The sequence below is a fragment of the Heliconius melpomene genome, chromosome 9 (assembly GCF_056956725.1).
Source record: "Heliconius melpomene rosina isolate 202511_hmr_F chromosome 9, ASM5695672v1, whole genome shotgun sequence".
NCBI lineage: Eukaryota > Metazoa > Arthropoda > Insecta > Lepidoptera > Nymphalidae > Heliconius > Heliconius melpomene.
Window position 1 is genome coordinate 8,823,281 of NC_140397.1, and position 25,013 is coordinate 8,848,293.

General features: G+C 35.5%; 1 protein-coding gene across 2 annotated transcripts in view; it reads right to left on the minus strand.

Annotated features, from left to right (window-relative positions):
• bnl (fibroblast growth factor branchless) overlaps positions 1 to 25,013 on the minus strand; it is a 111,162-nt gene that overhangs the window by 20,189 nt on the left and 65,960 nt on the right. For both annotated transcript variants that reach the window (XM_085189994.1, XM_085189993.1), the window contains exon 2: positions 6,090 to 6,193. In XM_085189994.1, the coding sequence (XP_085046120.1) occupies positions 6,090 to 6,193 (104 nt within the window). The remainder of the gene's footprint in view (positions 1 to 6,089; positions 6,194 to 25,013) is intronic.

Sequence of the window (25,013 nt, forward strand, 5' to 3'; positions counted from 1 at the left end):
TTGTGTCTTTTCTTGTCCCGCTACTTTGAATGCGTTTTAAAAATACAATTTTAAAGATAATTTAAATATTTTGCCATTTACGATAAATTTATTTATTAACTTAAAGATTTTTGTAATATTTTAAATGTATTATGGTAAATAATAGTATTTGTTGTTAGTTGCAAAAAACCTTTCAAAATGCTTCCATACAATTTTTCGTGTCCCATTCACCACTTTACTTTTTAAGAATTGATTTGTTACGAATGTTTATGGTTTTATTTGATTTCAGATATGTTTATATTACTTTACTTTATGCATAATATTAAATAGAACTACTTTTATTGATACATTATTTAATAAACAATATATATTAGTTAAGTAAATTTGTCCCAAAATATTGTCTTTTTGTTACTCAGGGCTAGTAACGTACAATTAAATGATGAACGCAATTATTTTGGATGGTGTTTAATATTGTTTTTTGTTGTGGCACCATAATTCAAAAAGTCAATGCTGTCGTAGGTACGACAAGTAGTGTTCTCGCAGCAGTTGAGGGGTTCAAATGTTTTAGAGGGAATGCGTGAAATTACATCTCAGGGTTATAAACGGCTTTTATTTTGGTAAGTATTCTATAATTTCGTTTTCTTGTTTATGTTATTTGCTTCTTTTTACAAAATCTCAAAAAAGAACTTCAGTGCTTGCAGATGCAACACGTGGCTTATGAGCAAATATTTAAAAGGGTTAGAATTTCTCAGATTTCATTCTCAATTTCGTTATATTTCGTTACGTAACGAAATTGAGAAAATATGAAGCCTACTACAATTACGGTACCAATGTTTTCTTATATATGTTTATAATAAAATTGTATCGAACCGGTGCTTGTATATGGAAGATATATATATAAGAAAAAAAAATTGCTGGCATATGAAAAAAACTATTAGTGACTTTTCATAAAGTAAAGTAACCAAAAATAATGATTTTTAAGTTTTTTGCTTGTTTGCTTGTTTGTCTGTGTTTGTGCACGCTAATCTCAGAAACAGCTGAACCGATTTAGTTAAAAATATTTTTTATTCTGCCTGAAATTAGTTGTGATTTTGTGATTATTATTTTTTGATAAATATTTTTGTGTTTTCAGTAAGCGTCATGGCTCCTATGTCAAGTGCTGAAATACATAAAAGATATAGAGAACGTCTTAAAAACACCAATCCTATTAAATATGAAGATATGCGGAATAAACACAAAGAATTAAACTTAATTCCAGTGATAACAACTCAAATTTTGATATATTTTAAAGTGGATTTAATTTTATCATTAACTTTGTGATCTCTAACTAGAAATATAAGTTTATTACGTTACTAACTAGCATTATTATATTGTTCATATTGTCAGTTTGTTATGTTTTCTTCTTACATTTATAATCTGTTAATTCCACGATTGAATCTTTAAAATTTTAATCTGTGTCTCATTAAATAAAAAAAATAATATTTTATTCATATAATATCCTTATTTTGTTGTGTATAATACCTTATGACATCAGTTTCGTAACAAACATTATCAGTGTTGTTACTTATCAGTTACGTTACGAATTCGAAAATGTCCACTTTTCTGATTATGACCCGTAAGTGAGTATAATTTATTCTTCTATCATATTTCGACGCTTAAGTTGGTTTTTTTAGGTTTACATTTGCATTTAGCAGGACAGCACAGATAAGCAGAGAGAATCTAGTGTTCCTCAAATTAGAGATCAGTTCGTGTTGGCTTGCGGTACTTAACACCGCACTAAGTCTTACAGAGCGGCGAAATGAAATTAAATATCTCGAGTAGGGACCCAAACCACAACGATAAAATGTGCTGAAGCCTGAATGGTAAGACATCGTCTCTAATAATTTTGTTTTATATATTCCGCTCGATACGAGACTGATGCGAAGACAAAAAGAAAAGGAGAATAATAATGATTTAACGTACTTAACAACATCTACATCATCATAAAGTAAACGCACATCACAACAGCAACAGTCGAAGTTGTTACTTCGTCCGTTACCGGTCGTTACCGGCCGTTACCGGTCGTTACACGTAATGCCCGCTATATATAAAGCATTAACACCGCGTCCTGATAACTGAAACACGTGGGTGGTTTCTATAAGGAGATGTTTATTTGTCTGTTTGACTATACACCACGAACGCCGACCGATAATCTATATATACTTTCCAGGTGGCAAAGAATTTGACGAATTAAACGTTTAATGGAGTAATTGTTTTGGTTTGAAAAAGATTATAAAATTTATTCCTAAAATTCATCAACTTGGCTCTAACAGTCTAATCATTTCTAAACGTAGCACGCCAGGCTAGAGAAAAAAAAGTAAATAAATAAATAATGTTACAGTTTAATATTCATAAATATTTGAAGGACAGATTTTAATTAATTTAATTCATGAACTACGATTAAGCAACCGCAGATACTAACCATAATTAAAAAACTCTATCAAAGTCTAAAAATAATATCCACGAGGTCGCCAGCACAGCGCCTGACTGTAAGCCCGTCGCGTCGGTTGGGAGTTCGATCCCCACTCGAAATATTATTTTTTCTTTCCTCTCTCAGTAAAAAGACAAACCGCGGCGTAAAGTATTCACACTAGGTTCTTTCATATTATTACCGGAATACATCGTGAAACCATAGAAAATAAAAAACCACAAAAGGCACAACCCCCCACGAAGTGTGAAACCTATAATATGATTTGTAACACCATAGATCACGGAGCAGAGCACCGTGATCTACGACAATGGCGCCGGTGGGGGGGAGGTATAATCCCCAACAATTAGTTAAACAAAACATAAATAAAGTTAACGACCGGGATTTATGTCTCTATGTGTGATTTTTTGCTTGGCTCTACTCCCTACCCGACCTACCCTCGCACCTGATGCTGACTAACAGTTGGTGCTTTACGTTAGATAAATTAATGGTGAAAACAAATTCTAAATGTTTTATTGATTTTTTTATATTTTAAAGTTCAAAAGTCTACATTAATATTAAAATAAAAGAAAAAGGACACTAGTATTCTTCAACCTGTACTCGATTTTCCAAATATAATGTTTCAGTGGCAAAATTCAACATCGCGGTTTGTCTTGTTAATAGAGCGTGGATATAAAAATTATTAATACTTTCGAGTGGAAATCGAACCTATAACAACATGTTAACGGTCGGATACTATGCTATGATGTAAAAGTATTAATTATAAATATTTTTTTCTTTCATGTATGGAAATATACATATATTCAGATTTTTTATTGTAACTAAAAAAATCTAAATAATTTGCAATGAAAATTTGATACGCTCCCCAATACTATTAACAAAACGCGTCACACAACAAAACAAATAAGAAATACAATCCCATAATTATTATTTATTATACCACAAAGTGGACGTGACAAGTTGACACGCGTGACGCGGCGCCAAGACCCACCACCCACCAACACCCACCACCACCCACGAGCTAGAACCAATTGTTAAATCGCGTCAAACCGTTCAATCAACAATACATCGATCATCTATGGGAATTGACGAACAGTTATATAAATAGCTGGCGACTGCTTCTGGGCGTATCGACATACGTGGTGTAACAGGTGTTAATCCAATTTGAGTTATGCTTCGAGAAAAATAATTTGGAAAATAGTTAATTAGCAGTAGTTTAGGCGTAATGCACATACATACATAAATATAGGCTTTTTATAATTGCAATTAAAGTAAGCGATATTTTTTACGTTGTAACGTTATAATTTGCAGGATATGATTGTATTTCTCGTCTCTGCGCGTAGAATTAGATTTTAAAAATATTATTTTTAGTAACTAGAATTGCATACAGGTTCATAGCATTTGAAATATGACGTGCCGTGCTACAGTTTAATTTTTTTTTTATGGAAAAAGGACAAAGCAACCGAGCGCTCGGGTCACCTGGTGGTGATCACCGCCGCCCACGACCCCGTGCAGCACCAGAGGAGCTACAAGTGCGTTGCCGGCCTTCAAATGACTTCATTCGCTCATTGGTGCTACAGTCTTAATTACGTCAGTACAGTGGACCACCAGCACCAGCACTACTTACTTAACGTGAACCTGAACTCACATCTTGGGCAGTTTGTAGATTTAACTGTCTGTCAATAGCGAATACCAAACTGTCCCCAACTATTTTTTAAAGGCCTCGCGTGTCCTGTATTCTTGCGTGTGGATTGGAGGATCTCAGTCTTCTTTACAGAGCGAAGAAATGAAAATAATTCATTTTCGAGTGGAAATTGAGCTCACTATCATTACATTCAAAGACGCCGTGCCACTGCGTTCTGCGCCGTATGGCTCCGGGTGTGCGTTGTGTGTAGGTCACTCGGTAACGGAAGAGTTTTATATACACATTGTAGAGTTGAAAGCGACATAGAATCCATTACTTACTCAAGTAGTTTCATTAAATATTGTTTACTGACACGTTTTGTTCAAGTTGAAAGAAAACTTGAATCCATTTGGATCCCTTACAATGAGTATCGTTTTCGGTTATTATGTTTTATCGAGTGATCTAGTGATCTATAGATCGATCTATGATCGATGATCCTCGCGGTGAAAGTTTCATTGTGGCATGTTTTTGTTACTACTTTGAACACGTTGCATGTTTATATCCCACTTCACAAGACGTGGGTTCTTCCAAAATCAAAGATCTCTAAGCAGTAAACACAGCTAAGAGGCAATTAGCTCTTATATTATAATACATTAACAAACTAAATATCCAGATGCACGCTACCGGCCTGCTTTACGGCCGCGATGGGTATTCGATAACTATATACTTATATTTTAATTTCCCACTAAACGTGTTAATTAGAGAAATGGACGTTTTCGTGAGAATCGAGCGTCGTTAGTCGTTAGTCGTTAGTCGTTACAACAATTACACGGGTTCATTAAATGTAAGATCTTACTAAATGTGCATATTTTGTATGATAAAAATCTATAGGAGATAAAAAGTTAAGTATTCTTTATTATACGCCATGAGCTCGTCGTGGCGTGGTTGACTGCAAACGTGTTCGAATCCTACTCGGTAGAACTACTAGGTACGGTACTAGGTTCCTTCTGTCTACCTTGTTGTATACATATACAGTAAGAACAAAGTTCCTATAAATATGTTCTTGGAAGAATTATTGTAATTATTTTAATAATTGCCCAGTTGGGTGAAATAAAACGGTATTGGGTTGCACTTTAATTCTAGACAAATATAAAAAAAATAGGAAAGTTTATAGATGCAATCACATCATAAAGTTTTATTTCTTTTATGTGAAAGTTTTCTCAATAAGGCGTTTAGCGGTACAGAGACGGCTGTGAATAAAGACGTGATTGTTTCAGCAAATAGCGAATGTAAAGTGGGCCTAGGATGCCGAGAGGATAATGAGTTAGTTAAACTTAGGTTTATAGATCCTTTACTGGTGCCGAAAAAGAAAATTTTGTAATATGTCGTTCTTTGTGATATTATTTATTTATTCAAATGTAGTCAAATAAAGTTTATAATTTAGGTATTATTTCCTATCAAAAATCTTTGCGTAGCGGAAATTTGTAAAAATCTCTCAGTACGTTTACTAACTCATTTATGTTATTAGTAGAACATTTAAATATGTTATGACAAGCATGTCAGAATTATGACGTAACGTATGGCCTGCTAAGAACCTAACGTATGGATAAGTGGTCAGAGCGCATGGACAGGTTCCAAGAGGCGCGGGTTCCAATTCCACTATGTAATTTTTTTTAACTTTACGCTATATCCCGTTCATAGCCAGAGTTAATCTGGGAACCTAGTGTTAAGACACTCCGTTCCCATTAAGACATTTCCCTTTCCCGCCGGATTTAAAGCATTGCATGTCGAGCGGCGGAACTCAATGCGCGCTTTGCCTCTAAAATTATTAAATTAATGTACCTAGTAATATTTTTATTTTATTTATACTTTATGTTACATTATTAAACAATATTTTATGCTGTTTTATGATCACCGTGTATACAAGGATTAACATACATATGTAGGCATATTACTTGTAATATGTAAGGTGTAGATAGTGATAGTACCGGTAACATACTCGTAGGTAGGATAACTCACATTAGCATAGTGGAACCCGCACGCGTCCATGCAGAGGTAGAGGCAGGTGGACACCCCCTGGATGGTCAGCAGCCCCACCTTGTACGTCGCGCGCTGGAGTATCGCTGTAACAACGTCATATAACTTATATTAATATACAATCCATACCTATATTATAAATTCGAAAGTAACTCTGTCTGTCTGTCTGTCTGTCTTTTACGCAATCAGGGCCAAACCGCTAATTTAATTGTGATAAAATACTCATATAGAGATACTTGAGGGTCTCGGGATGAACATGGGATACTTTTTTTTGTCATATTTGTAATATTTTCGAAATATAGCAATATATTAAAATACTTATTAATTTGACATGCAATTTATTCCGCCACGGTAATAACAACTGTCGTTGCTAAGCAACGATTTGCAAAGTTTGTTGTTAAAAAACATCACCCAAAATGAGTTTGCTTAACGCATCTCTCTACTGAAAACTGAAAATAATTTCATAAATATATTTAATAAATATTCGTATAGTTCAAGCGGGCGTAGCCGCGTTCGGGTCCACTAATATATTATTGTTGCATTTGTATATTTCAGAATGAAAACAAAAATTATGGTTTATAACATTATAACTCTTTCTTTGTAGTGGTCGTGGTAGCGCAGTGGGACGGCATCTGTCTGTAAGCGTGGCTGTTCTGGGTTTGATCACCACTCGAGGAAATGATTATATTTAATTTATTTTAATTAAATTTCCCCACTCTGGTTCTGCCTTTGGCGCTCAAAGCGCGGCGTTGAGTTCCTCCATTCAACACATAATGTAGAGAACAGATTGTCTTATCTGTTACTACCTTCCCCGCTATACGGAATATCAAAAAAACTTTTTGTTTTGGTTTTTATAAATTTTCATAAACTAAATTCTAATGACAATGTTTTGTCTGGATGGAGGCAGTACAACGAATACGAAATGCACTACTGACCGCAGACACAAACAACATACATACGGGTATGTCCATTCTAGAATAGCGTAGACTATATTTTCAAACAAAATATTTGAGTTTCAATTCCACCACAAATGTGGTTTGTACTACTTCCTGCAGAGTCTACTCGTACGTACTTACCGTAATGTTAACTAATGCATGCAATATTGCACAATAACATTACTTATTACTACACTTATTCAAACACCATGTACATACATATATAATTACGACACCTTTAAAGCCTAACTAAAAACTGTAAGCAAAATAATTCCCACTTAAAATAAACATCCTATTAGCGCAGTTTTCATTAAAGTAACGTTATACTTATTAAATTTGTGAAATGACTTATTCCACCAAACATACTGTGCACTTAGAGGCAATGAAAGGAGGCATCAAACGTGGCGGAGAATACCCCATAATGAGTTCCGAGAGTTTAGAGGTTCTTATGGTGTTTGTATTTACATTACAATCTTCTTAAATTCTAAAGCTTATTTTAAGGCAAATAAGCTTTTACTGAATAAAGGACGCCATGAAATTATATGGCGAATGGACTTTTGTTCTGGAGGTATGTTTCTATTTTATGTACAGAGTGTTTTCTTTTGAATATTGTAATATTTTTAATGGTTTATTACTTATTAATAGTTGCTTAGATGTTGTATAGAATATGTTCAATAGAGTTTGCCGATATGATAATCTTTTTGTACCAAAATAATATTTCTAACTAAAATGAAGAAAAATAAAAATATTGTAGTTTTCACGGTCGGATTTGACTTAATTACCATACTGGGGGTATGGTACTAGTGAGATCAAACTGCACTACTGCACATATCTAACGATTATTATTACAGTATAGGATAGTATTTTTTATTATAGAAACAAAATATATTACATCTTGAAAAAAAAACTTTTTATTGGTCATAGGTAGCTATGTACCACGTAGTCGTAGAGGTGTTACATCTGGCGCGTATCGACATATCGGCGTGAGAACTGGTTTGTTTCCCTCCACACATATTAATGTAAACACTTGTAAATATCACTAATTGTACACCTATAAACGTGATTTTAATAATTAATTGTAATTTAATTCTTATTAGCTGTGAATATTCATTTGCCTTAATTTGAATTATCTTTTAATTATAATGATCAGTTCTTGCTTAATTGAGATATAATTGAAGGACGGCCCGATAACATACGGTCGGTAGTAAACTTGGAACGATGTAGGTGAGCACGGGTCTGGTTGACTGCCAATGTGGAGATGTTGGGTTCGATTGCATATCTGAGCAGTGAATCACTCTGGCAATGAGGCGAAGCGCGGTGTTCAATTCGCAACGTCTCGATAGTTGTGTGATGCGTGAGGTCTTGATATTATTGATCAACAGATTTACTTTATTTATAATGAACGATAACTTTTTGATCCGAACTTAAAGATTTAACCACAAAAATAACTATATCAGTTTATTTTAAGCTGTTACACAAACGCTGGCGTGTCACAACCTGACTCCAGCCAGCTCCGGCTCAGTTAATAGGTTCCCTAGATGGCGGTCGCGCTAACTGCCGACGTAAATAGCGATACTTAGGGCAACTTACGAGGATGTGCAGGCGTGTGGTATGAACTGAATGAATGGACATAGATTATGTTATTGCATAGCTTCTTAAGCGAATTGTAAGGAAATTAGTAACTGTAAACGTGACAGGTTGTGAGTTCTATTCCCATTCGAGGAAATTAAATATTTCATTTCAATACTGCTTTATATATAGATAATTTATTAAAATGAAGAAAATTTGTTAATATACTCGGTTTGTACAGGTAGGCTTGTACAGCTATACTAATATTATACAGCTGAATTTGTATTGGTACGAATAGAAAACTTCTTTTGACCGGCTTTGATTTGAATAATTGAAGGCCATTAATTAAATTCTAATCCTTTCGATATAGCCCACTCAGTTATTTCACATACGGGGCGAAGTCGCGGGTACAAACTACTCAATTATAAGTGTCGGCAAGTCAAAATTTAGAACCCATCAATTCACTATCAATAAAGTGTTAAATTTGGCACAAAAATTACATAATCTATGTAACAATCTAAATTGTGTCGAGTTATCTCTTCCGCGAAGATGTGTATACAGCAATAAACACGCCCTCGAGATGAAGACGTTACCTTATCAGAGATCGCGGGAGGCTGCGGGAACTGAACTATTATAAATCAAAGTTTTTTTATTTTTGAATATAAGAAATTACAAAGTTAATGTACTCTTCTTAATTTTAATGAACAAGTATGATTTATGACATTTGATTAACACGTATTGTACTGGTAGTTTAAAGTGGAAAATATCTGGCTGGATGGATGCGAATTCGAGCACATGCAGGGGAACTCTTATATAGTTAAAAAAATCTTTTCACCGCGTAAAGGAAACCTAGTGTAAATGCACTCCGTTTCCCACTTTTCGTCCAATTATCGAGACATTGTGTATTAAGTGGTAGAATTTTATGTTTATACCAAAGCGAGAAAAAAATCTTTGACTCGAATAGAATCGAACCTACTACAACGGCGTTTACACTCCGGCTCTGTGCCGCTGCGCCGTAACGTCCAGAAGTAACACACAAATACACACAATATATAATTTTCTCATTTAATATTAATAAAATAACTGTATCATCGCAGAGCGGTCTGATGATGGCTATGAATAAATTGATTTCCATTACGAGTTACACTGATATATGGTGGTGTTGCTGGTCTGCGTGCCGCGGGCGCGACCGGCCCTAGCAGCTATGAGCTTCTACATAGTGCTAGTATATTATTTGAAAGTGGATAAGGGAGTGTCATAACAATACAGAGAGCTGTCTATCTTAATATATGCGGCAAATAAAGCGTCATGCTTCATCTTGTTGGATGAAGTAGGGTAAGACATTCTGTTTTACCAGAGCATGGCTATAGACCACCACTGCGACAGCTAATGGCATATTTCAATGAAATGAATTCTTGGTATAATAACAAGCTTAACTTATATCATTAAAGCGATGTATAATGTGATAATGACGAAAAATAACATGCAATCTCATAAAAATTTGCTATTTAATTATGAAAAATGAAGCACGCGCAGAAATGGCGTAGATGGCGCTAGTGGCGGTCGTAATGGTCGTTAGTCACGCGACGACCACACACGGACGCGGACGTCCCGCTAATTGTTGTTATTAGATTAATAAACATCAGAAATACTCCCGCAACGAGAGACGTGCCACTTCCCCTCTAACAACAAATTATCTATTTCAATTTTCTATTTATATCACTTGAAGCGGCTCGATCGTGCTTTACTTTATGTAGGAAAGAATACAGTCTCAGGTGTCAATTAGCGCCACATGTAACGCGATACTTTAGGAGCATCTTATAAGATATCAATAAATATGTGTATTCGAATTCGGGTTTACAATTCAGTCGACCTTGCCCACAGAGTAGTGCGTACACCCAGCTCGACCAGCTCGACCAGAACCAGTACAGTTTCCAATTACGCGTCGGAAGAGATGATTTGTCACGAGATATTTAAATATTTAATTGAATACAGTCATGTATAGCGGTGTCCGGAAGCCAGACGCAATCTACGTCAGATGAGGGATCCGTAACGAAAATTATGAAGTGGAAGATAAGGAGCGGGATCGGGGCAAGTGTATAAATAATAATTATGGTGAAAGTTGGTAGCTGTCAAACTTGGGTCCGGTTTAGGCCACCGTCAAGCACGATTAGATATCTGGTAACATTTGGTCAGCCGCGTCTCCTGCGACGCTGCAGTGTCCCAACACTGTGACAGGCGACGCCCGTCAGAGGGGATTTAATGTATTATCACCTTCACGCCACATTAAAGATGATTAAGTGGAAAGTAGGCTCTTAGTGGCATTATTTCGGAGTCATTGGAACTATCCCTGTAATGCCTTCCGCTTTATTTAAGCGCCGTCGTTAAAACTAATTTTTTAAAAAAGTTTCTACCGACAATTCATTTTATTGTTTTAAAAATTAAATTTTATATTAGTGTCGATATAAAATATCACATCCTGTTAATATTATAAACTGACTGTTATACAGAATGAATGTTGAACATTCTCTTTGGCTTTTCCTGTAATCTGCTTAGTGCAATGGAGTGGCTTGATTCTATTAAATCAATTCATAATATTATTATACTAACTACTATTTGATTTATTATTTAAAAAAAATAGTGTCAAGTGGTTGGTGTTGGTGGTGCTTACGTTAGGATGCTTATGTTTTTAGGGTTCCGTATTGCGAAACGAATAAAAACGGAACCCTTATATAATCACTTTTTATATAATAAATTGGAATGACTGATGTTTATGCTGTGTTTGCATATCAATAGAGTATTATTAATAGAGGTATAAAGTAGTAATTAATAATGAATGCATAAACATCGCCATATTTTGTTTCATAATTAAACAAGTGGTTTTTAATTGCCAGGAAACGTTGGACACAGGCGCAGGTATTGCAGGCCGCGGGCGTCCGAGCGTACAGAACTGATACCGTGGAAGAAATCGTAGTGTCAGTGCGGGGACGGCGTGCCTCGTGCTCAGTGTCCCACAGAAATACCTCGCAAATGACAAACGGATGAACGTTTGTTTATTATAACATGTTATACAGGGTGGAAGAGGCAGCTCTTCTTTTACTGAAACTGCATATAGGGTAAAATATTTCAAACCCAGAATTTAAAAAAATAATCAAGGTACCTCAACGGTTTGGACGTAGGATTTTTTTTACATTTCACGATTTTTATCCATACCTGTATTTCGTGTCACGCACACATACGTAAGCGACATTGCCGCTTTGACAGGTAAGTGTGTGCGTGCCTATGTTATACTTTACAAATGGCGTTTTATTTTAAAACGATAATTTTATTATTTATTTTGTTTGAAAAAAAAAAATTTTGATTTATGAGAATTATTTTTTTTCCGAATTATATTAGGCTTTTATAGAGTAGTTAAAACTGTGGTTTCATTTAAAGTGGCGCTGACAATTCCACCCTGTATATATACTCGTATATACAATATGTTCTGGAAGCCGCCGAAAATGCCATTCTTTGATTGTTATCTAATAAATATTACGTTAGAACGAGAACAAAGTATTACCAATTACCATAGCTAATGTTCGCTTTGTAAGATTGATATTTATATAAAAGAATGTTTGTATTCATAATATGTCTCCTCCGGAAGGTATGGTCGGCGTTATACATGCGACACAGAGAGTTGACAGAGAGTGAAGCACCTCACATATTGTTCTGTTCTCTCATTCAGTCCGTATAAATTATATAATATGAGTGAACATCAAATAAACACTAATATTTTAGTGTTTATTTAAAATTATTAGTCGAAATAAGATATTTCTTGTTTCGTATCGAGTTTTTTTTCTATTTTTAATATTATATTATGACAAGACCCGACAGGTAACTCTTAAATTATGAAATATCATAAAATGTGGACTTAAAATTGTTTAAAGCATAAATAATCTGATGAATACTACTTAATATGCAAATGTGATCACGTCGTTACTTAGAGAATTACAGATTGTCTTTATTGATAGTTGACGATATATCAATATTTATAACTTCACACTTCTGAAGGATCTTTACGCAGCTTCATCCTGTATGCCGTAAACAGAGGGAATATAATATTGAGACACTTCCTTTTCCAAGCATTGCCCAATTTTCGAAACGAGCGTCTTGAGTGGCGAAACTCAACGCCATTCTGTCTGTCTTCTTAAGAACGAGGAAATGAGAATGAGTGAGGTATACCGTCGTGCAAGACAATGTTTGATGCACATTGAAGTTTTAATAAAAAATTGAGCTCACTGTCGCTTGTTTACAAAATGCGAGTATAATGTAACGAGTATTCAGGTACACGCCGGATGTTTAGTGATAATATTTGGATCAACACTGGTGTTTCAGTAAAACTCTCCAGCGCGGCGCTAAGACGTCAATGAATACTTCATTTTCATTTCCTCGCTCCGGTAACAAGACCAAACGCGGCGTTTAGTTGCACGCGATGCTATAAAACTATACTATTGGGATTTGGGACGGTCATTGCAATAGTTATTTCTGTACGTACATACAACTTTAAGGTTAATTGTAAACGGTAATTATACTTGTGTTAAGAGTTTACTTCATAATGCTATTATGGTCCTATATAAATATTCAAGTGGTATTATACTTCAAGAATGTATACATATATGGCGTACATCGAAAGATTATTTTAATAATAATTTTTTTTTAGTAAACTATCGTTTTATTTTCAGTTTACCTTTACTTTTATGAGATCGGTTGTGAGGGTTTGATTTTCATTTACAGACAATAAAATAGACTGTGCCTGTGCCTGAAGCGGAGTGATAAATACCTATGCTGAATAGGTTCACCCTGGTTACGGGCTCAAAAAAATTCATTACTATCTATATATGGTAAATCCCCTACATCCATATGAAACCACCTGAAGCCTAGTAAGTCAGCACGTGTCTCCGACAGCACTGCACCGTGAGGTCGTCGCTCGGCCTTGTTCGCAGATTTCGCGCGGTCCGCGCGTGACGTCGCGGCGACGTGCGCCCGCGCACGTACCGCACCGCGTAGTGACGCGCCAGTGTCGATAGCGGGACACTCGTTAATTACACACTTTCGTAGAAGCCGTAGCCTCATTGATGTAGGTGTCTAGTCCATGTTAGATCACGCCATGGTCGAGCAATCTGTAATTATACCACCATACATACAGTACGGCCGATGAGTCGTCGAAACAACGAAATGAGCTGCCGGTGTCTAAATATATGTTTTTAAATGTTTTTTCTTAATAATGATCATTTTCTTGTTAAATGTTTGTCCAGTGCCCAAAAGTTCAGAAAACCTAACATCAAGGAACACTCTTTAAATAGGTCGTATTGTACTCGCGATATACATATCTTTAATTTGTTGACAGTGGATAGAATAAACTTTGTCCTCGAGTTTTCCTTTGGCTATCCGGCAAAGAATAGCAGGAGATGCGAGAATAGTAGGGATTGTGGGAGAATAGATGTTCCAGATAGGTTAGAACACCTAAGTTCATTGCTCGGATATAAAACGACGATATATGGCCGTCAGATAACGTCGCCCGACCGCCAGCAAGGTCGGCTCACAAAGCTGACGATGTGGAGTGTGATAATGATTCATTATTATAATTGTATGAATTACTGCGCCTATTCGTTATAGAGCTGATTGGTACCTGATTGATGGCGATGACGGCAACTGACTATGTCTAGCTTCTGTCGTTTTCCTTTTTAATATAGTATGGTCAGTCCAAGTTTAATTTCTTCTAAAGAAGTGATGTAGCCAGAATTTGTGAAATTCCTTAACATTTTCAAAAGGTCACTGTTGTTATATGTGATTAGATATCTAAATCTAATATGGAGTGTATTTAGTTGTTATTTCTAAATTAATCGTAGAATCAAATTACATAGCTACCGCTAATGAATAATTAAATTTAAGTAACATGTGTTTTCACGAAGATATTTCTTAGCTTCACTTCACATCGCTCAATTCTTAAACGTGTCAAAATTTAACGGCGCACTTCGTTTTCTTACCAGAGCGAGGAATAAAAATACGTGTTTATAAATAAAAAAACAAGCACCGATAAGTTTAATATCGTAACTGTTAATAGTTAACGTAATAGTCAGTAGTAAGACGCAGCAGAGCGACCTTTCACCTGTAACGCGGTAGTTCCGGTCACTTTTACATTATCTGTACAACTCAGTAGTTACCTATAATAATTGAAATATAAACAAGTTATAGTTTGCAATTTTTTTTCTCGTTTCTTTAGGAGTTTTAGAACTCTTTTCGTATTGGACACTTTGATTGCGGGTTCTATTTCCTATTAAAAATGTTGAAATTTTAGCAGTAGGATTAAATATAACATCACTCAACTTGCATTGAGTTCAGCAACTCAACACGCTATTTCTCGAAACTTGGGCGGTGGTTGTGAACGGAGTGTCTTAACACAAGGTCTCATCTTCTTACCCTGCTGTAGGCGGCCTATAGTGTTAAGTTAGGAAAAAAAAATATAGGTATAATAGGTATTTGAACCCAACCACAACCATCACGTGCCGACGATTAGCTACAGTGGTGTTATAGTTTCCTTTAATCAGGAAACTTGTTGCTGTATAGTTCGTGTCTATTTCTGAATACTAAATATATATTACTAATATTTCCTTACATATTATGTAAGAAAATATTAGTAATATAGACAAGAAACATAGTGGCGCAGGGACATAGGTGTGCAACTGTAAACACGACAGATGGTGGGTTCGATTAAAACTCGACGAAATTAAATATTTAATATTTTCACTTCCTCGCTCTGGTAAGGAGGCATAGCGCGGCATTGAGTTCAGCCACTGGGAGCCACAGCCAATGGAAATATTTTAAAATATTTCATATCACTAAGACACAATTTCTTACCAAACTGTGATATATTTATTTTGTGAACTAGGACAGAACTGTCGAAAAGCCGCGGGTTCTAACGCCGCCACGTTTATAATTTTTCACTTTAAAAATATTACGTAACTTATTTCAAAATCAGTAAAGTATAATAAATATAGAAATTACTATGTACTACTAACTATGCAGCAGTGAAATTAAAATTATTTCACTTAACAAACCAGTAACAGACATCTCTATTATTTAAATTGAAAAACTAAATAAATATATTATTAAATCTGTAGAAGCCGACAAGAACGCCATCAAACAGCATTCCGAGTGGAATATTTCTCCGCCTTCCGTCAATAAATCTGAAGATTTTCCACTTCGCCTTCACTTAATTTACATGTGTAACGCTATATCTACATAAAACTAACATAAAACACATAGAAACCAATAAACACCTTTTCAAATCGCTCTATAAAATCGAAACTATAAAAACTATACGACCGATAAGTATGAGAGACTGAACACTGTTCCGCGCAGAACACTTTTAAAACCAAAAGATCAAAAAATAGTTCATAAAATGTTAAAATACGCTAAAACGCGGTCGTTCACCGCCCCTCTCTCTCTCTCTTTCTCTCTATAACTCTTCAAAATAATATTTTTATTTTAGGACAATAGTATAAATAGTTCTATAGTCTATATTTACGGTGTGAGTGCGGGCCGACACGCGGTAATAGCCGGAAAGCACGTGACTCTGTCTATTCGAGACAGCCACGGTGGCGTGGTGGTGTGGTGGCGTGGTGGAAGATCGCCAAACCGCGAGATGAAAGAATGCTATAAACAAAACAATAAAACCTTAAACTAGGACATTTTATAAGAACTCTGAGATCTCTATTTTTTGCTTCAAACGACTTTCTAAGTAGATATATAAATAGATAGCGCCGATCCGCGAGCGCGTCCGCATAACGACAGTAAGTAACTAAAATAGAAGAATAAAATGTACGAAATTAGTTCCCGACCTGAGAGTTAGTTAGCAACAGAACTAATGGAGACATAAAACAAAGTCCGGCTAGAAACAGATCATTTCACAAAAACTAACTTTTCCCGTCAGCGCTTCGCTCTGCAACGAATTTCGTCACGAATCGCGATTTCTTGGGAAAATACAAATATTAGGTACATTCTACGGAATTCGAATCGACACTTCAATTTGCTGTGGCCGTAAACGAGGTTGCGCATTTCCTGTATTGTTCCTAGGTAGGTGGTAGGTGGTTATATTAGAAATCCATCGGAAGACCTTGTTCGCTGGCGAAACGTAAACCGTAAAATAATTGGTAAAAAAGCAATATTATAAATACATATAATCTATCACAGAGTTATAACACACGTTCTTATCGGACAGCTTGGACGTTTTCCAAGAGGCGTGGATTCAAATCCTGCTTCTTTTTAAACTATAAAACTCACAGAAGCATCTTTTATTATCACGATCATACGAATAGTTAAGTAACTCAAATATTATCGATAAATATTTAGCACAACACTAAAAATAATTTTTGGTCATTTCTCGGGTTTTGATAATTCATTCAGATATTAGATAATTATTTATTGAAAGATATGTATGTTAATAGCACGAGGTCAGGGTCACGGGGTGCCGGGGTCACTGCCGCGATTATAAAAGTCGCTACGCTTTTTAGTTTATCTTTTATATGTATAATTTAATACGAGTCCGCCGCCGCGCCGTGAGCCCGTGACGCACTGGCTTTGCTGACTGTAACGGCGACGGTCGTGGGTTTGCTTCCTCTCTCTTGAGTTCCGCCAGTACTGTACCTATAACCCTACTTTGCTTGCTAATATTAAATTTCAATATTCCGCTATACTAAGATAACATCTATTATCTTCAACGGCCACTGACCCAGCGTAAGTATAACTACATTTACATATTTCCTATTATATCAAGATTTAGGTGCATTTTCTATTGAAGTTCTATGAATTATTTTATTTTGAACAACTTTCATTAAAAGGGTGATTATCAGATCGGTATATATGAATACACGTACGTGATACGCCTGGAACTGCATGCTTCAAGCATTGTAATTAGATTTATTACAATGAGATGAGATAGATATCTCTCCTCATGTTAATATATACTCTCTACTCTACTCTAGTTAGAAGAAACATAACATAGTACTGTATCCGCCCGCCGTATAAAACTAAGGAGTGTCCTAATACTACGTTATATTCTCGGGCTCATTACAGCGACATCTACACAGTTGAATACAATACAAATATTATATGATTATTGCTCATAAAGCTATGGACCGATATTATTGCATTTATACATTTAAATGAATTATTTGTTTAATAGTCAATAAATATTGAATATAAAGACATAACTGGCGACTGTCGGCTCGACTCAATACAGCAGCAATGGCGGCCGCCTCTCACGCACTGCCGCGTACCGGTAGAACTTTAACTCAAATTACTGACAGTATTACATAAAATATATTTAAACTTTAAATATTTAAGGCTTTTAGCTTCATGCTTTAAGCTTCACTCTGTATCCCCCATTCATCAGGACAGGCAGAGAGAGCCAAGTGTTAAAACATTCCACTCCAAATGCTCCAAATTTGCGCCAAATTCTACAGATGTCAAAGCGAAGAAATGAAAATATACATTTAGATAAATATTTCATTTCCTGAAGTGGGAATCGAACCCACAGCCTGTCGTATTTACTCTCCCGCTAGTGCCCCTGCACCACCTGCTGGTCACCTGGAGTACTTAGACTTGCGTCATATGTCATACATACGTATGAATACAGTTAATTAATTTGACCACGCGAGGGAAGTAGCATGTAAAAGCTAGTTCTATTAAATATTTTAACTTAACTTGTACTCTAGTTAAAATTTATAACGGAATGTAAACCTTTGATTGTGAGATTGTGCCTCCCTTGGAGCTCTCTTTATGGGAAATGTGAAATATAATACTGAGCTGTTCCTACAGACTGATAACGTGTAACAGTACCTGGCTACCTGGAACTCACAGGTTCGAATATACGTAATGGTGATTACGTAGTGAGTAGATAATAGACCGACCAGGGAACTAGGTTCCCACTCTGCTAGAAGCTCAAAATTAAAAGAAAATTTAACACAAACCTCTGCCACTCAACATAAAAAAATAATAGTGTCTACACTAGGTTCTCTTTGCCTGTAGACTCTACAACTTCCTTTTTTATATACAGGGTATCCCAGGAGTCAACGATAAAACGAAAACAGGTGATAGACCAAGTCGTGACAGTTATGGGAAAAATATGAAAAAAAATCTTTGTCATACATTTTTCATATTATATTGATTTTAAAAAATGTCGGAAAAACCGACACCCTGTGATGATTTTTAAGGTCCTAAGACTACAAATATTACTCTTTCTTAATTTTTTTCTGTAATGTAATAATGAGTAACCCTTCTGTGAATTACAGTGTAAGATTGAAACGCATCTGCATCAGTTTTAAATAAAATGTCGTGTTTTTGCCAAACATTAAAATCAAAATAATTACTACACCCAACTTTAACCGACCGTACTGTAAAAAAAATTTACTACACTGTTTTTGCAAGTAATCTCAAAAGTTGGCGCATTTAATCTGGATTCCGAAATGGTACAATACTTGCTGGATTACTTCTTAGTTGAAGAGAGAAAAATCGAAATACACGGTAATCGGGATGACGTTCAGCATTTTGGTATCTTTGCCGATACATTCTAGCTGCAGTATTAGCATTACATAACCATTCTCCATGAATGAAATGCATATTGGCAATGTGTCAAAGACCGAGTATATGGCCTGGGAGAGCCCGGACTTGAGCACTATCCTTACAAGTCCTGGGCCAGCCCCTAAGTCGGAAAAGTTCAGGTCCCTTGGATCCGTCATGCACGAGTCTGGAGGCATTGATCACGACCTCCTTGGCCGGATAAGCGTTGCCTGGGCTAAATGGCGGGAGGTCACTGGTGTGGTCTGTGATCGCAGGATACCGTCCAAACGCTATCTGAACTTTTCCGACTTAGAGGCTGGCCCAGGACTTGTAAGGATAGTGCTCAAGTCCGGGCTCTCCCAGGCCATATACTCGGTCTTTGACACATTGCCAATATGCATTTCATTCATGGAGAATGGTTATGTAATGCTAATACTGCAGCTAGAATGTATCGGCAAAGATACCAAAATGCTGAACGTCATCCCGATTACCGTGTATTTCGATTTTTCTCTCTTCAACTAAGAAGTAATCCAGCAAGTATTGTACCATTTCGGAATCCAGATTAAATGCGCCAACTTTTGAGATTACTTGCAAAAACAGTGTAGTAAATTTTTTTTACAGTACGGTCGGTTAAAGTTGGGTGTAGTAATTATTTTGATTTTAATGTTTGGCAAAAACACGACATTTTATTTAAAACTGATGCAGATGCGTTTCAATCTTACACTGTAATTCACAGAAGGGTTACTCATTATTACATTACAGAAAAAAAATTAAGAAAGAGTAATATTTGTAGTCTTAGGACCTTAAAAATCATCACAGGGTGTCGGTTTTTCCGACATTTTTTAAAATCAATATAATATGAAAAATGTATGACAAAGATTTTTTTTCATATTTTTCCCATAACTGTCACGACTTGGTCTATCACCTGTTTTCGTTTTATCGTTGACTCCTGGGACAACCTGTATATATATTGTTTTTTATATAAGGGGTTAAAAGATTTACTTAAATTTATATCTCCATTTCTTCGCTCACGTGTTGAGGCAAAGTGCGGCGTTGAGTTCTGCCACTCAACACGCAATGCCTCCAAAGTGGGAAACGAAGTGTCTTAACACTAGGTTTCCTCTGTCTGCCCTGCTGTGTGCGGAATACAGCGTGAAGCTGATTTAATTTCATTTTAATGTTACTATTTTTTTTCTTTTTTTGAGAAGATAAGCGCGACGTTGAGTTCCACCTCCAAGCATACAATGTCTCGTAATACCAAGTCTCTGTGCGTACGTTTTGATACAAGAGGATTCGTTTTACAAAAAAGTAATTTTCCTTCCTAAATGTGAAATAGCAAAAATATTTAGAAATATAAAAATAACTTGTAATTGGTTTAAATTAACATATGTTCCTTACAAAGTTGACTTAAATTTCACAGGAAACATCATAATATAAATGTAATAACATAACAACCTTACCATTTAGATAATTTCTTATTCAGTCCGACTCGAACACTGTACCCTTATCTGTATACGGAACCAGGGACACCTCCGCCTCAAGTTATGAGCACGGAGCCTTAGTTTAGGAGTAATAAACGTCTCAGACCCAACTTATAGCAACACTAAAGTGCTAACTAGCGCTGCGAAATGCTTGGACTTTACGTTTAGACTTTCTTACCGTATTGTGCTGGGAAATGTAAATTATACATCTGATTCATATTATTGAGACCGCCGTGGCTCAGCTCAGGGTCTGTGAGCACGATGGTCGCGTGTTCGATTACTATTCAGCAGAATGAAATACCGGCGGCGATGCAAGTACCTACATACAATCGGTATTAAATGGCACTAATTACAAGCTATTGAACCTGCAACCAGTCGCTTGCTTTGTCAAACTTACTAATTATCTATTTAACTTTTATACAATTGCTAATTTGTATTGAATTACCAAATGTACACGGTGCAAAGATAAGCGGTGTAAGCGAGTAGTGGGTAACGGAAATGGTAATACCTAGTCGTAGAACTGCCTTCCGAGCCGGTTGTGATAGGTATTTTCATTGGATGATTCAAAAGTGCTTGCAACAGTTTATTATTCATCATATTTTAGTATTTGTCAATTGTACGTCCTCCTCTCCTCCCTCATTAAACTGAATAAGTAACTGGTTATGAAATGAATAGCCACGATATAATTGTTTACCTACATATTTTAATTTAACTTGATGCCTCAAAATAAAAGACAAAAACGATAATTATCTTAAGTAGTGACAAGTGACAATTATTTAATTAGAATAAAAGAAAAAGAAAAACAAATGCAACTCTACGATTACATTAACATATTTTAATTAAAATATAGTACAATATAGTTTAGTTGAAGTAAAATTAAATGACATTATATGTTTACTTCTACGAATACAATAAACTAGCGCCTTGATTGCGTCCCCACTCCTGACTCCTGACTCCTGAGCCTGGCTCACACCGCGAGAGCGCCGGCACTCATCACCGCGCAGGTTAGTTAGGGTTGTCTGTTGGAATATCCTTTTATTAGATACTCATTTTGTTACACGGTTTTACCTGGGAAATTATATAAGCGTTGGGAGTTTTAGAAATAGACTTCGAATTCAAGTTATGCTCTCTAAACTCACGAATAAAATTATTTGTGAACATTCATTTACATAAAACTCGGCTATCACTGAGTGATTGACATACAGACACAGACAACACGCACGCAGCTATTGAACTTGGAAAGAAAAGTAGAGAAAAGAAACGAGTATTTTAATTTTACGTGGATTAGTTAATGACCTTAAATATTTTTTAAAAATATTTAACTGTAGTTACACTATAACGCATAAGTAAAAATAAAAAACAAACCAAATAATTGTAAGGCAATGCAACCCTAAGCAAAACAAGACGTTAATCGGTGACAAGTTCACCGTCTAAATTATATCCTTACATTATCAGATAAGTTCGGCGCTACAAAGAGAGAAAACACATAAATAACACAAAAATTACAGCCTCCCTTCCTGGACCTCCGCACAGACAGACCCTGTACAGATGCTATAGAGATGTTACGTTCGATAGTGTCGATTTATGAAATATCTCACCGCTGTTAGGAGGGTAATGGGCGGCGACACTAATGTAGGACATTGACCTTGTTGTTTTTTGGTGACGACTCCTATTTTCTGTGTTAAAGCTACTTAATTATATAAAAAAATTACAAATGTTCTATGAATTTACATATATTTTTTAGTATTCCCTTATAATATTTTTTTTCACTCTCAATCTAGTACGATAACGACTCTTTTAAGTATACGACAATGATACTACGCAGCTTGCAGCTCTTTGTCGTGTAGATCTCTAATGGAGACGACATAAAGACCTAATGGAACAGGGGAATCGCACATATTAACAAATGTTGAGCAGACACCACGACAGACCCACTAGCTCTGCCAGTCAGTAATCGAAGCCAATATAAAACTATCGAGTGGAGGTGTGAGGTGTGAGGTGTACTAATAACAATTAAACAAGGAACATTAGCAAACAGTTCACTCGCGCTGACCGCCGTGTTTATATTATTGAAGTAAACATCGACTTAACTCCAGTGCTGGTTCCGAATGTATGGAAATTACTTTACAATAAATACTCAATTTGCGAAATTTGTATGAAAACACGAGTGATGTATTCTTCATATCGATAGAAAAGATGAACTAGTAGGACACGTGCACTTTCCGTATGGTTTATAAAAACATACATACATTTACAATTTACAATCATATCAGATGACCGTTGAGGCCGTGGTGGCGCAGCTCGACAGCATCTTTGGTAAGAAGATGAACCGTGGCGGTGACGTAAATCAAGAAGCAATATTTCAAGAATTATGCAGTACGAGTGAAACGGAGTCTTCACCTACCCTCCTATGAGGATGCGGAGTAGATGTAGAACGAAGCTTAAAAAATAATTAAATAAATAAACAAACGGGGTGAACTAAATAAAACCGTTTAAAAATGACTGTTAATGCCTTTTCTTAAGCACGCTGAAATGTCTATATTAAAAAAATATATTTTTCAAATATGAATCTAAAACCATCGTCCTTAGTAAAATATCAGCTGCGGATACAATCTATAGTCTATACTAATATAATAAAGCGGAAGAGTTTGTTTGTTTGTTTGTTTGTTTGTTTGTTTGAACGCTAAGATCTCTGGATCTACTGGTCCGATTTACATTGTTTTTGTTTTGTATGAAAGCTGCATTCTTCAGAAGTGCTATAGGCTATATAACATTACATTATACATATAAACTAATATATTTTAAAGTACTTTCTAATTTGACATGCAATTTATTCTGCCATGTTAATAACAACCGTCGCGTCGCTACGCAACCGTTACCGCGACATTTTGATATTGATCCTTATGAAAATAAATATAATAGTCACTTTTAGCATTTTATCTAGATTGAAATTATAGTTTACTGTATAACATTCTAATAAATAATTGAGGAGATGTCACTGATTCCAAATGACCTAGCCTACGGGCGACATAGTATGACCGACGCGAACGGGCAGATGACGTTGACAGTTTTAAAAATTTTCATACATTTTCGAACTATTGTTAATTTTTATGTAATTATTTGCTGTTTATAATTAATTTAAACTACACTTTGGTTCCCTTCTTATTTTAAATGATATAGCCCGCTAAAATTATCCTATTTAATAGAGAGAAATGTTTAATTATTTCGTAGAGTCGATATCTATGTACGCACGCACGGAATACTTTAGGTACTTTTCCTAATATTAAGAAATACCTATCCTTTAGTTACTTTTAATCCTTTTGTTGGTTCATTTCAATAACTCAGATATTTTTTTCTAATAATATATATCTACTTATTATTCTTTTTAATTATTTAGGCCTATATTTCCTTACTAATTCTAATGAAAATTGAATTAATTAATTTTTTTGAATTGAATTAATTTCATGAATATATTTAATAAATATTCTTATAGTTGAAGCAGGCGTAGCCGCGTCCGGGTCCACTAGTCTATACTAATATAATAAAGCGGAAGAGTTTGTTTGTTTGTTTGAACGCTAAGATCTTTGGATCTACTGGTCCGATTTACATTGTTTTTGTTTTGTATGAAAGCTGCATTCTTCAGAAGTGCTATAGGCTATATAATATTACATTGCACATATGTACTAATATATTAAAGTACTTTCTAATTTGACATGCAATTTATTCTGCCATGTTAATAACAACCGTCGTTGCTAAGCACCGGTTTGCAAAGTTTGTTTGTTGTTTTAAGAAAACGTCACCCAAAATGAACTTATATTTCGATATTCATCCTTATAAAAATAAATATATTATATAATAAATATTCTTATAGTTCAAGCAGGCGTAGCCGCGTCCGGGTCCACTAGTACTATCTAAATTACAAGTTGACAGTTGAACATTATTAAAATTTATATTCATTGTATATAACAGATAATGCACCGATAATTTATGTATATAACCGTCAACCGGAGCCCCATATCTTTACAATAACACCATTTAAAACCGAACTGTTCACACCTTCCGAAGGGAAACATTATTTATGGCGAAATTGTAGTATCTACATCTAACTGTCGATAATGATTATAATTTAGAGGAATTAAAGTATCGTTAAACGTAATGTCGTCGTGAATCATTAAGGTAGCACTCGTGCCTCAGTGTGCACGATAGTCCAAAGTTTGATTTCTTTACGAAAGAATGCACTTTTGAGACATTATTCGTTTAATGCGAACATTCTCCCAATAGGGTTCGCTGGTTCCGAGTGAGACACTTCTAAGTGTTACCAT